Genomic DNA, 12,022 nt, shown 5'->3' with positions numbered 1-12,022 from the left:
AGGGGGCAGAGGCAGCGCCGAGGAGGAGGCGCTCGGAGCGGAGGCCGCTCGCGGGGGCGTTCGCCGTCAGGCCGTACGGCGGCACGTCTCACGTATGCGCGTGCGCGCGGGGCGGGGCACGCCGTCAGGCTTGTGCGCAGCAGCGGCGACAGCGACGACGACGGCAGCGGCGGCGGCGGCGCCTGGGGCGGCAGCGGCGGGAGCGAGCGGCGGCGGCGGCGGCGGAGCGGGAACCCGGGCACAGCGGCGGCGGCGGGAGCGGCGCCCGAGCCCGGCGCGCACCCGGCCATCATGCCCACGGTGGAGGAGCTTTACCGTAACTACGGCATTCTCGCCGACGCCACGGAGCAAGTGGGACAGGTGAGCGGGCCCGGCCGGCCGCGGCGGTTCCTGGGCTTTGAGTCCCGCCTCCGCCTCGCGGGGCCCCGTTCGCCGGGCCTCAGTTTCCCCCCCTGTCTAACCTCCCCGGTGCTCGGCAGGACTCTTCCCTTCTCGGAGCCTCGGTTTCCCATGTGGGGAAAGTCGTTACGCTCCGTGGGCCTCCGCAGCCCTCCGCGCCTGCCCCGCGCGGCCTAGGCCGCCCCCCTCGGGGCACGCTCCCCGGGCCGCGGCGCGTCCCTGGGCCTCGGTTTCCCTTCGTGTACAAGCCGGAAATGAGTCCCGGGGCCCCCCTCGGCCCGGGCCTGGCGCCGAGGGATCGATCGGTGGATCGATGGCGCCTTGCGCCCGTCCCTGCCCCCGGGCCTCCCGCCGGGCTGCCCTCCCTTCCGTCACCACTCACCGAGGCTGGCGAGGCGGCCTCCTTGCTGCCGCGGGTCCGGCCGAACCGGCCCGAGGGGGCTTGTGGCGGCTGGGGAGGACCAGGGGAGGGAGCCCGGGGGGCGGCCAGCGAGGTCTGCCCACGCAGGCCGGAGGACGCGGCCGGACGGGGGCGAGTCAGCCAGCCGGAGGCGGGACGCGCCCGGTTCTGGCAGTAAGCGGCGCTCCGGGCCGAGCCGCGTGGGGCAGCTTGTGGGGATCCCTGGCCGGGCGCGCCCCCCCGTTTGCCTCAGTGTCCTCATCTGTAAAACGAGCCGGAGAAGACACCGCGGCGTCTGCCCGAATGGGCCGAGAGGACGCCGCTTAACCTGGCCTGTGCTGAGCTCCGGGGTGCAGAGGAGCCTCGGGGCGGCGACTGCCGGAACCCCGGGCCCCTCCCCTGCCCCGCCCTCGGGTGCGAGGACTTGGCCCGGGCCTGGGCGCCGGGACCGGCCGTTTGCCGTGTTCCCTTGTGGAAGTGGGCTTTCGGACCGCGGAGGCCTGGCCTCGGCACGCCCGCACCGGTAGCCCCGCAGGTGCCTTTACACTGAGTGCCTGACGCGCTTCTCAGCCCCGCCCCGCCCCGCGCCCCAGGTGCAAGTTCGGGTGATTGGGCAGTTGGTCCCCACGAGGTGATTCTCCTCCAGTGTCAGTGACTGACGCCAGGTTTAACCGTGACAGTCTTCCCCTGGCGCTTCCCCGAGTCATAGGCAGGCAGCCGGAGCTTCAGCTTGGTACTGAAATTGCCGGGGGAAAGAGGGCCAGGTCCGTGCCAGCCGTCCTCCAGGACCCCGCTCCACTGCCGTCCTGTTGGGGCATCTTCAGTTTGCCCCTCTCTCCTCCGTCCTTCCCCTCCGCCGCAGAACTGACGAGGTTCCCCTCTCCCTTCTACGCTCCTCTTCGCCAACAGACATGGTTAAAAAGTCGTCTCCTAATGATCATCGCTTCACCCATTTCCCCTCCTGGTCTCTCTTTAGACTTTTGCAGACTGGCTCCAGCCCTCGTTATTTCTGAGGCTTCCCTCAGAAGTCATCAGGGACTTTCTTATGGACGAGCAGAATGGTCTCTGTTTATTTTGGTCCGCCTTGAACGTGAATGGCCGCTCTTTAACTGTCCTTTCCCAGGTCAAGATACCAGACCCGTTGTTGTAACAACCTTCTGCCTAGCTCATTTCACTCCTTTGGTCCCGAAAGAGTACTCTTCCTAAGGTTTGGGCCGCAGGCACGATGGCTTTTCACTGTGTATTCTCTTTGACACCTTGTTTCCCCTGTGGCTTCATCTGTCGCTTCCCCCCAGATAATTCTCAAGTCTTCGTACTGGGGATAACCTGTCTTCATCTTTCCCTAGTCCTTGAGGTCCTTTCTGGCAGCGCAGAGTCAGCCCGAAGCACGGCTGAGCATACCGTAGGCAAGGTGCTTCGGTGACCTGGGCACATTGTTTAAGCTCATTAGATCCTATCTTCCTCACATATACATTGTGACTGCCTCGGCTGATTTCTGAAGTCCACTCCAGCCCCGGATTCTGTGTTGTATCCAAAGCCAGCCTTCTTGTTCCGACTTCACGTTTTCTGCATTTCTATCACTTTTCTTGATATATTCTTTGCTTCAGTCAAACCGAATTGTTCCTTCTCCCTTACATAGGCTCTGTTTTTCCATTTACATCTTTGTGCATTTTTTCTGTTTCTAAAATCAAACCCACCCTCCACACACCCCTGAATTCTTGACCAATTTCTTTAAAGACAACAAACATGCAACCTATTCCATGCAACCTTCTCTGCATACTTGTTCTCAGGCCTTTAATGGCAGAGATTTCATGGAATATATCAACCTACCTTTCCTTCCCAATCTCCTGAATCTGGGGCAGGTGATGGGAGGGTGTTCTTGGGAGTCTGCTACGGCAGAGAATTTGGATTTTATGTGATGTTCCCCAAGGTAGTTTTTTTATGTGTAAGTACATGACCAAGGGAACTCAGTTTTAGAGCAGAAAAAGAGGCGCAGGGTGGTCAGTCTTGGGAATTTCAAAGCTGGCAGCTGAACAAGGACTTTGTCTCACAAAGGAAAGGAAGAGTGTCCATCGAGAATGACCCATTTGGGTAAGCTGTCTCTGTTGTATGGGTGCCCTTCTAACTCCCCCTCTATTCCTGCTGGATCCCCTTTATTTTTTTTTAATTCTAGAACTTTTTGTGTGTTAGAACTAAATGTTATCATTAAAAGAACAAAAAGAGAAGGTTATTGAGAATGTTGGGTCGGTTGGAAAATAACGAAGGGGAGTTTTCTTAGTCATAATTTTAAAACATTATAAAGAGGCAATTATAAAACTTTTATATGAGGGAAGAACTGGGAAAACTTACCACGTACATAAAAGAAGGTTACTATTTGAGAAACTGATGGATAGTTAAAAGAAGGGAATGAAATTGTTATTCTGGCAGTAAGGATAGTAGAGAGTAGTAGTGGAGAATAGTAAGATAAGAAACAAGTTTAGGCATCTCATAGTATATACCACAATAAATTTCCCTTTGGACCTGAACATTAAATTTTTTTGAAGTTAAAAGAAAATGAAATAATTTATCATTGTAGGGATTCTGGTCAATTCTTATTTCCCAACTGAATTCTTTTTAGTGGGAAAGTAATAGATTTGGCTATTTAAAAGAAAAACTCTACTCAACAAAAAGATTACCAAAATAAGAAAAGTTCATTATAGAAATTTAACATTCATTTTCTACAAGTAATTGATACAGAATTCATATGAACAGTGTCTGATCACCAGGAGGAGCATAATGATAAGGCTAAGAATAACAAAAATTGCAAATAAATAAATAGATAATAAACAATTCACTTCAAAAGCAACGAAAATTACTAAACCAGGGTTGAAATGGTAATCTCATACCCCTCAAAATGGCAGGAAATAACTGAAAAATGATAACTAAACCTTTCAGTATCCCTGGAGAGTTTTTCAAGCTAAAAGTTGTGAAGAAGGTGTTAACCTGCAGTGGTTCAGGGGGTTTCTTCACCTAGAAGTTTTCTTTACCAATAAAATCACAAGTCCAGGCTCAGCCCCAGTAGAAGCACACATCCATGTGGATATGAATTAATACAGAGAAATAAAAAAGGGAGTTAGAGAGGAAGTACTGTGTAAATTGTGATTAGTTAGGGTTTTTTTTCCTTAAGACTTTTTAAATATTATCCAATGTTCATAATATTTTTTTAAAGGAAGAAGCTTCAGGCTTTCAAAATGTAAATTTTCTAGTCAGAATATCCTTATAGCTATCTTAAGTTTCTCTGTTACTTAGCAGAAATCTGGGACTAGCCCATGGGATTTCTGTTACATCTGTTGTCGTCCCAACCCTAATTTTTCCTTCACTCACTCTAGAGGATGAAAGAGTTTGAAAATGTAGTGATTATAATTCACCAGTCACCTTTCTGTAATGTTTTTTTGTAAAATTGAGCCAGAAAAATTCATAACTTGCTCTAACACGTGCAATTCTTGAGTCATTTGTAACAAATTTAGTTTTGTGTGAATTGCAAAGTGAGTTTTTCCATCAGTATAAGAAAGAAAACAGCACCTGGATTAGCCATGTGTTTGTGTAGTGCATTGCTCAAGTAATTGATTAGGTGGAATCAGGCTCCTTCCTTCAGCACCTTGGGCCCTAAATGCAGTCATTCATCAGATGTTAAGATGACTGTTCATGAACGACTTTTGAAATTTGGTTGTGTTTTGGAAATCACTACTTTGACTGATCACTGGAACAGTGTAGCTCCATCACTGGAGGTCTGAGAACGTCCTTTCTTTTGTGGTAGGTTAAGAGGCCTGAATCAGGTTGTGTTACTCTGATAATTGTAGGGATTTTCTTTGGGCTTCACTCATTTGTTCAGTTGATTTGCGAGGGGAAAGAGCATAAATATAGTTAATTTCTCAAATGTTAAAACTGATTTACAGTTTGTGAAAGAGGCGCTTCATTTATTTGAATATCTGAAATGTATTCGTTTGAACTTGAAGAAGAAAAGACTAAAAGCAGTGCCAGGCTCTAGCCGTGAGCATGTTCCTGGAGTTACCTTCCCTTTGAAGCTCTCCAGAAAGCAGCCCTTTGGGTGCACTTCCTACTTCATCAGGCAGGCACAGATAATATCAACTTCGTGGAGGTGTTGTGAACAGTCATGCCTGTAAAGATCTTTGAGATCCACAGATGAAAGAGTGCAGTCACAGCATTTTGTTGGGTTGGTTCTTCGAGAAGCTAGGTGAAACATAGTTATTTATACCACCATCAAAAATACACGTGTTTACCTGAGAACTGTACCAAGAATGAGACTGGCTTATATCCTGGCTTATTAAGAACACAACTGCCTGGTCTACTGTAGAAAACCCATTCATGACATCTTTTGAATTATTTTCTCTTTATCTTCATAACTGACCCTTATAAATGCAGCTGTAACAGAAGTTTTGTTCCAGTGTCTTTATAAAGAAGTAAAACACTATTGATGTCAAAATGATCGATAGCTTCATTGTTTGATTGCCACAGTTGAAATTATCTCCAGAACCCTTACCTTTCAGTGATAGCCTGCAAATAGTGTGAGGCAGATCTCGTGTTATATGCTACTTCATTTTGTTAGTCTCTAGGATTTTAATTGGGTTAAAAGGCTGTAGTTAAAGCTTTTATTTGCTTTCTCTGATTCCAGTTGGGCTATTAATTTCAAAATTTCATATTTTAAATAAAATTTCTGTGTGAAGGGTTTAGGTTAGACCTAAGGAAGAACTTTGGAGCAGTAATGATTGTTACATAGTTTGATGGTTCACCAAAGAAAATTGTGGGATTGATTTCCTTTTCTGGTTAGACAACTTTGAGTGATCTGATGTTGGCAAGAAAAACTCTAGAAAGAAAAAGGAATTTTTAAACCAATTGATCAAAAAAGAAAACTGCAAGATGGATAGAATCACTCCTTGGGAGAGAAAATGAGACAGTGAGGAGAGAATTAGAGCTGGCCTAATCTTCTTCCCTTCTCTTTTCTCTGCCAAGAAGTATGATGGAAGAACTGGAAAGTACAGAATAAAAACGGCTGGAGTTCAGGTTACCAAGCTCAGGTGAACTGCATCCTAGGATCCTGAAAAAAAACTAGCAGATGAGATTGATGAGCCATTGTCATTGATCTTTGAAAACTGGTAGAGAATTGTAGAAGGATTACAGGGTCAGAGAAGAACAGGCCCCAGTTCTCAAGAAAGAGAGTAGAGTCTGCGAACTCTAAGCTAGTAGCTTCACTTTCAGTTTGTCCAACGTTCCAGAGCATATAATCTACAGGGGAATTATTGTGGTCACAAAGAGCCGGCAAAGCTTTGTCAGGAACACCATTCCAGGCTACCTTCCTTTCCTTTTTTGGCATAGTTACCTGACTAGTAGGTCTTGGCAACGCTCTAGAGAGAATTTGCCTCGAGTTTAGCAAAACATTTGACAAGATCTCACATGCCATTCTTTTAGGAAAGATGGAGCAGTTTGGACTGATAGCACAGTTTCCTGAGTTTGAAACTAGTTGAATGCCCAGAGCAAAATATAGTCATTAGTTGTTCCAAATCAACTTGGAAGATGTCCAAAAGCTGCCTTTTTTCCTCTGGGTTTACTGGCTACATTTCTTACTCAGAGATCAAGCCTTAAACCCAGTTCACTCTGGAGCTCATAGGCTGGACAACAAGTCCCCACCCACCTAGCACAGAGTGGATATAATAACTAAATAGTAACTGTTTCTCTTTTACCCAAGAACCGTCAGGATCTTCCCATCCCAGTTTGATTTTTTTTTTTTTGACTAAAGGGGCCATCCCTTGAGTAACTTAAAGACCTGTTCATTGAATGGGTGTTTGGGTGTATCTCACTCAAAGTAAGATTGTGCTAAGACCTAAGCCTGAAAGGGCCAGGGTCTCACATTGCATCCTGGGCCACCTCCAGTCATCCTGATGAATATCAGACCACTGGACCCAGATGACTTAGGAGAAGAAAGTGAGGCTGATGACCTTGCACAGCTCTCCCTCACTCAAATCAAAGTCAACTGCAAGTCATGTCATCATCTTGATGTCATGGTTCTCTTCAAGAACAAAGGACAGAAAAACAAAACATAAGGAAAATGTCCAGTGGCAGTCCCCGTGGATTTGTGCTTAGTCCTGTGCTGTTTAACATTGATGAAGATATTGGTGGCTCTTGTTCTGTGATGGACCAGAGCTATCTTGTTCTCATTTTCCAGATGCAGAACCTGAATCACTTACCACAAGTTAGAATCAGGTATTGAATGTAGCCTGTCAGACACCAAATATAGCCCTTTTCCCATTATGCTGTACTACTTCAAATGACACCTTCAACCCTCAGAGCTTCTTAAACTTTTTCCATTTACCCCCTCAGTTCTCCTTAAACTGCAGGTTGCAACACCATACAGGGTTTAAGAAGTGCTGCTAGACAACACCGAGCCAACAGTGACACCCCTCATATTTGATTACCAAGTCAGGATCCAGAAATGTCTTTTCAGGCTCTAAAACATTTGGGTAAATTCAAACAAATAATTTAATACAGTAAGTCATCTAGGTTTCACCAAAATAAACCTCCAATAGTTTTTTTAAAATGAGAAAACTTTCAAAAATTATAGCTATCCAAAAATAGAATGAACAACATGTGGAAAGAGTAGGTTCCTTGCATTAGAGATGTGTAAGCAGAGACAACAGGTGTAGTGTGGACAACATGCTTGTTCAGGTACTGGTTAGACCGTTCAGTCTCTTCCTTAGCTAAGATTTTGGGGCTTCCTCTAAGAGGAAAACTAAAGGGAAATGAACTTTGGGCTCTTTTTTGTGGGGTATTAGATGGTCGTTAGTTTTGATGTATTATTTCACTGACTGTATCATGTAAGAATTTGATTCGTGGTGGGTATTGTTGTTTCCATCTTCTGAAATGAATGAATTCATGAAAAAGCATTTATCACCAGCTGAGTATGAGTATGAGGTCCTGCTCTCGAAGCACACACACTGACAGGGGAGAACATATAAAAGGAAGATCAGCTGCAGGTGGAAGAAGTTCAGAGGATGCAGTGGTAGGAAAGAGGGCAAGGGCCTGGGGCCCGTAGGTTATAAAAGGAGGTCAGATGACAGTGGCAGGGGACTTGGTAAGATACACTTGGCATCTCTTTGGAAGGAAGGGAATTGTTGATGTCAGTCTCATCCAAACTCTGTGTAGTCAGTTTAGCTATTTAGGAAAAGTAGAAAGGGTGCCCCCAACTAGTGGTAAGTCTTTCTGCTGCTTAGATAATTCAAATGGTTCATGGGACACAAGGACTGGAAAGAGGGAAAGCTTGCTCCCAGTGGTAGTAAGTCTTCTAAACATCCTTGAAGTTGCCTGATTTCAGAGTGACTTAATTCATATCCGTTTCGATTTTTGTGCATTTGCAGGTGTGAATTTCATGACGTGCCTTGATAATTGGTTATATCTGCACCATGTGGCCAAATCAAGCATAATAGGCACTCAAAATAGTTGGGAAAGTTTCTACTCCTAGTTAATAAATTAATTTTCTTCTTTTTCAACTTCATTTGAGGGGACCTAGCCTCTAAAATGGAGATTCCTGTGGATTGTGCTCATTTAAAAAAAAAATCACAGAATAGTCCTATTTCCTCATGCTGTAAAATTCTATAGAGCAAAGGTTTGATCAGTCTTGATGCAGTCCTATACTCACCCATCTCCTAATCACCAATGTGACTTTTCTGTATTTTTTTTTTTCAGCACAAGGATGCCTATCAGGTGATCTTAGATGGTGTGAAAGGAGGCACCAAGGAAAAAAGATTAGCAGCACAATTTATTCCAAAATTCTTCAAGCATTTCCCAGAATTGGCTGATTCTGCTATTAATGCACAGCTAGATCTCTGTGAAGATGAAGATGTGTCAGTAAGTATTTTATTAGAAACTTTGTAGGAGGCCTAAAGATGGTGTTTTCTTAAAATTCTCCAAGCAGGTTTTCTGTAGTTGGTCACTTTAATGGGTATATTGAACTTCAGAAGTGAACTGAGAAATCAGATATGATTTCCATACTTTGGCCATGCTTTATTACTCTTATGAAAAGATAATTAGCTTTTTAAGTTCATTTTCCTAGATAATAACAGAAATAACTCACATTTCTATAGTGCTTTTAAAGTTTTTCAAAACACTTTCCTTAAAGCAACTCTGTGAGGTAGGTGGTGCAATATTTTATCCTCCCTCTTTTACTAATAAGGAAATTAGGGTTCAGAGATGTTAAAGGAACTACCCACGAGCACATGATCAGTGAGGAGCTAATCTGAAATGTGGACCAAGATCCTCCGACTCCTTTGCTTGGCCCATGATGGCAGGTTGCTACTCTGATAGACATGTGCACCACATATAGCAGGATGTAGGATACTGTGAGTTTGGTGTATCTAGTAGTTGTTGTGAAACTGGTGTGTTGACTTAAAATTAGGGAGCAGCATGTTTTGCCATAAGAATTATCACCTGTGTCCGTTTGGTTCAGTACTTTAAGAATGCATGATTTTCATCAGTCTGGTTTTTCCTTCTACCAGTGCACACTCTTTCTGTGACTGAATCTTTGAGAATTAATATGGCTGATAAATTTAGCCGTCCTGGTGAGTATGCCAGGTGATGAGTCCACTTAGTTAATCTGGTCTTCAGGTGACAGGCACATAAGCCACCAAACCTGTACTTAAAGGCTTTCCACCCTAGTTGGGGCTGACAGAGTTTACTCCATTGAAATCTTTCTGAAAATCCTCCACGTTAGAAGGAGGTATCAGATAAGGACTTTAGGGAAGGGGCCATTATACTTGTCAGATTTTAAGTCTAATAAGTCCTCCCAAGGCTAATTTATAAGAGAAAAAATTGTCAGCATTTACCTTTTCTGTTCTCCTTAGAACATGTATTTGACCTTTGGTTCTGGAAAGCTTTACCATTGCACTTCAGGCAGGTCCTGCCTATCAGATTGAAAAGGTTTTGAATGCAGACCCATCAGGCAGTGGCTTCACTCTTTTTGGTGTGCCAGCTCAGTTCACCTTGTTGAGGTCTCTTATGAGAAGGCTGACCACCAAGTGAATTGTTTTTAAAGACTGCTTTAGGAAATGTCTCAGTTTTTCACAGTCAGAAGTGCCCACACTAATTGAACCAGAGATCCTTAGAGTGACTGCCTAGTAATCCTAGTAATAGGCAAGGTAAAGGAGGGGAGTACTTTTTATGCCCTTTTAATTCTTAGAACAAGTTACATCCCTCTCCTAGCACAAATTCCTAAGGAAATGAGGCACTGCTCAGACTCCAGATGAAACTAATGAGTCATCAGCAGTAGGTACTGCCTAATGGCCCTAATGAAGTTTGGATTTGGATGTTTTTGTTTGGCTTTTTGAATGATTAATTCATATAACCTTCCAGCTCCTGGGGTTTCTGGGTAGTAGTTAATTCAGAAACTACCAAGGAGTCATTTTACCAAGCAGCAGCAGCTTTGTCATCTCAGATCCCACAGTCTGCAGTTCATTTTTTGTTCTCTTTAGTATCTGTCACTTGCCTACTTGGAAAGCCTTCAGTGACCAAATACCAGCAGAAGATTTCTGAAACTGCTAGGAACACTCCTGTTCTGCCTCTGAAGCTTGTAACAGTGGGATTATCTGTTCTCTGTGGTTCACCTGTGGTGGGGCACTACATATGGGTTGTATGAGATCTCTAATCTAAGACTGCTTAGGGTGGATGATTTCTTTTTGTAGATTACATTTTAAAATGATGAATTTATGTTACTTTTTTCTTCCATTAACAAAAGATCAGACGACAGGCGATTAAAGAATTGCCCCAGTTTGCTACAGGAGAGAACCTTCCCCGAGTGGCGGACATTCTGACTCAGCTTTTGCAGACAGGTGGGATCTCGGATTCTCTTTTTCCCTTTCTGTGTCTGCTGTCCTAAAGGCAAGGTTGGTCTGTGACTGGTAGCCAGGGCTGTGCTGGAGCAAGCTTGGAGCAGCTTGAGAGAGCTGTAAGTTTTCAGTGTGAGCATTTCCACTTTGGAAAGAAAGCAGCAAAGACTACACACCAGGGTGTGATTTATTGTGGGTTTGTTGTTGTTTAGACTTAACAAAGCAATCGGGAAAATATTCATCATTGAACTTTACCAGTGTTAGACACTGAGTCCTCTGTTCATCCCGGAGGTGGCCTTGGTTTGAGGTGGCCAGGGGATGGACCTCACCTGGAGTTGTGTTTGTTCTTTAAAAATCCCAGCCAGCTGGTTACTGATATGGCATTGCTTACTGCCAACCTCTAGGCAAGTTTCTCATGTTTCTTCAGCAAGACTTGAACTACACAAAGTCTTACATTAAGAGTGGCATACTCTTCATTTGTTCCCATAGCTCTTGTCTATGATGAGCATTTATTAAGTACTGATTGCATGCCAGGAGCTATGCTGAGCACTGGAGAGACAGACAAGAAATGAAATAGTTCTATGCTCAAGGAACTTGCGTTCTGTTAAAGAAGACCACATTCATGTGTGTAAATACATACAAAATAGATAGAAAGTAATGGGGTGGGGAGACACAGTTGGGGGTCAGGAAAGGTCTCATGCCATGTGACAGCTTGAGCTGAACTGTAGAATTGGGAAGTGAGAGGAATAGATGCCAGGGCTGGGAGCAGCCCATTCAAAGGCAGAGACCAGAGATGGAGTGTTGGAGACGAGGAACAAGACCAGTTGGAATAACTGGAAGATTTTGTGGTGAGTCCAACCCTGCCTCTTATTAAATCAGCTGACACTACTTATGTTTGGGCAGCAAATCCTGTATATAATGAGATTGTATAGATAGGTTGACGCCTGTCTGTAAAAAGCTTTAAAAGCCAAAAAGAATATTTTCTGTTTGAGCATAGGGGTGGTAGCCATTGTGGTTTATTGAGTAAGAGACTAGCACAGGAGTAGGAAATGTGCAGCCTTGAGGCCACATGTGAACTTCTAGGTCCTTGGGTGTGGCCTTTTGACTGAGTCCAGGTTTTCCTGAACAAATCCTTTTATTAAGGGCATTTGTTCTCTGAAGTTTGGATTCAGTCAAAGGGCTGCACTTAAGGACCTAGAAGGTCACATGTAGCCTTGAGGCCACAGGTTTTCTGGACTAGCACAAGTCAGATCTGTATTTAAGGAAAATCTTTTTGGCAACTGTAAGGAGAGGAGTTTGGGGAAAGAAGAGATTTGGGGGGAAGGAAAGACTAAATACAGTAGTCTTAAAG

General features: G+C 44.8%; 1 protein-coding gene across 2 annotated transcripts in view; it reads left to right on the top strand.

Annotated features, from left to right (window-relative positions):
* Positions 1–228: 228 nt before the first annotated feature.
* Positions 229–12,022, top strand: part of API5 (apoptosis inhibitor 5) — a 29,961-nt gene continuing 18,167 nt past the window's right edge. For both annotated transcript variants that reach the window (XM_072618445.1, XM_072618443.1), the window contains exons 1-3: positions 229–360; positions 8,537–8,698; positions 10,581–10,674. In XM_072618445.1, coding sequence (XP_072474546.1) covers positions 292–360; positions 8,537–8,698; positions 10,581–10,674 — 325 coding nt within the window. In that variant the 5' untranslated portion in view covers positions 229–291. The remainder of the gene's footprint in view (positions 361–8,536; positions 8,699–10,580; positions 10,675–12,022) is intronic.

Source organism: Notamacropus eugenii, chromosome 6, assembly GCF_028372415.1.
Source record: "Notamacropus eugenii isolate mMacEug1 chromosome 6, mMacEug1.pri_v2, whole genome shotgun sequence".
In the NCBI taxonomy this organism is placed as follows: Eukaryota; Metazoa; Chordata; class Mammalia; order Diprotodontia; family Macropodidae; genus Notamacropus; species Notamacropus eugenii.
The sequence above is the reverse complement of the archived record's forward strand: the minus strand, read 5'-3'. Positions and strand labels throughout refer to the sequence as shown.